Below are 1,293 nucleotides of genomic sequence, written 5' to 3'. Positions count from 1 at the left end.
AATTTCTTTATACTTTCCTCTATTTTCCAATGTTCCATAAGAAGCATAAGTTACTTTTTTTTGTAATTAAAAATGAAGTAAAAGTTTAAATAACTACACCTGGAAATGCTTTTTCTCTGGTGTTTCAGTTGAATGAACTTCACTGCCATCAGACTTAGACACGTAGTGAATCTCAGGCCAAGTGGGGAACACAGAGCAGGACTATGGCTAAGAGGTTATGGAATCAGGCCTCTTAAGCCTTCCCAGAGAATGCAATTATTTTTATGACATCATTTCCCTATACTTAGAAGACAAAAATAATTTTATGGATAACTAGAAACAGAAGCATTCTAGAAAGGCTGAAATAACTCAGGGGGTTGAATGTTGACAGTTGATATTTAAAATAACATGAAATCTTTCTCTGATTTTACTCCAGTGTTACTAGAAAATGTTGGAGAAGAACTAGATCCTATTTTGGAACCTCTTCTACTAAAGCAGACCTTTAAGCAGGGTGGGAGCACATGTATCCGGCTTGGGGACTCTACAATTGAATATGCACCTGACTTCCGCTTTTACATCACTACCAAGCTGAGAAATCCTCATTATCTTCCTGAAACATCAGTAAAGGCCAGTATCTAAGATGAATGTTTCTTTATCAAATTTTACAATTCCTGACTATATTTTCCTCCTCAGCCATAAGAAGAGGTCTGCCAAAGAAAAATGGATTTTGTCCTTTTTTTTCTGGCATTTCCTGAAATTGCTGTAATAATTTCCAAATGTCACTTTTGTGTGTACATGTAAGTAATAAAGAAGCCTTTAGTATGCTGTGAAAAAAAGAACATCAGGATCTAATTTCTACAAGTGATATTATTTTTAGATTTTCATTGTTAAAAATAGATGACACATTCACATTATTTCTTTGTAATAAATGATAATATGCTAGTGAGATTGGAATTGGAGTTCAGGAACAGAAATCCATTCTTAGACTAAGGTTGCTGCTATCTGATTTTATAATTACTTAGAAAAACTCTTTTACATCACTGGTCTTTCAAAATACTAGACTTATTTTAAAGAGTAAACTTAGTTTAAAGTTTTATTCAGTGACTACAATGACTTAAGACATTGATCTGCACTGAATTCCTCAAGGTTTAGGGACCACACCTTTTTCTGTTTTTTATTCCTAATCGTGAGCCCTGTTTAGCACTCAATAAATACTTAAGAAGTAAATGAACAAGTGAGTGAGGGAAGGATCACTTTCATTTACAGAAGCAAGCAGGAGAGGACATTAAAAAATATTGACTCAGATTTTGAAAG

At 33.6% G+C, this 1,293-nt stretch overlaps 1 protein-coding gene across 1 annotated transcript in view; it reads left to right on the top strand.

The window, feature by feature from the left end:
• The window catches only part of DNAH7 (dynein, axonemal, heavy chain 7), a 250,129-nt gene that overhangs the window by 180,381 nt on the left and 68,455 nt on the right, over positions 1-1,293 (top strand). The window contains 1 exon segment of the mRNA XM_008563289.1: positions 416-606. Within this exon segment, the coding sequence (XP_008561511.1) occupies positions 416-606 (191 nt within the window).

Source organism: Galeopterus variegatus, unplaced genomic scaffold (genome assembly GCF_000696425.1).
Source record: "Galeopterus variegatus unplaced genomic scaffold, G_variegatus-3.0.2 Scaffold172, whole genome shotgun sequence".
Classification (NCBI taxonomy): domain Eukaryota; kingdom Metazoa; phylum Chordata; class Mammalia; order Dermoptera; family Cynocephalidae; genus Galeopterus; species Galeopterus variegatus.
Note: the sequence above shows the minus strand (reverse complement) of the source record. Positions and strands in the feature narration are given on the sequence as shown.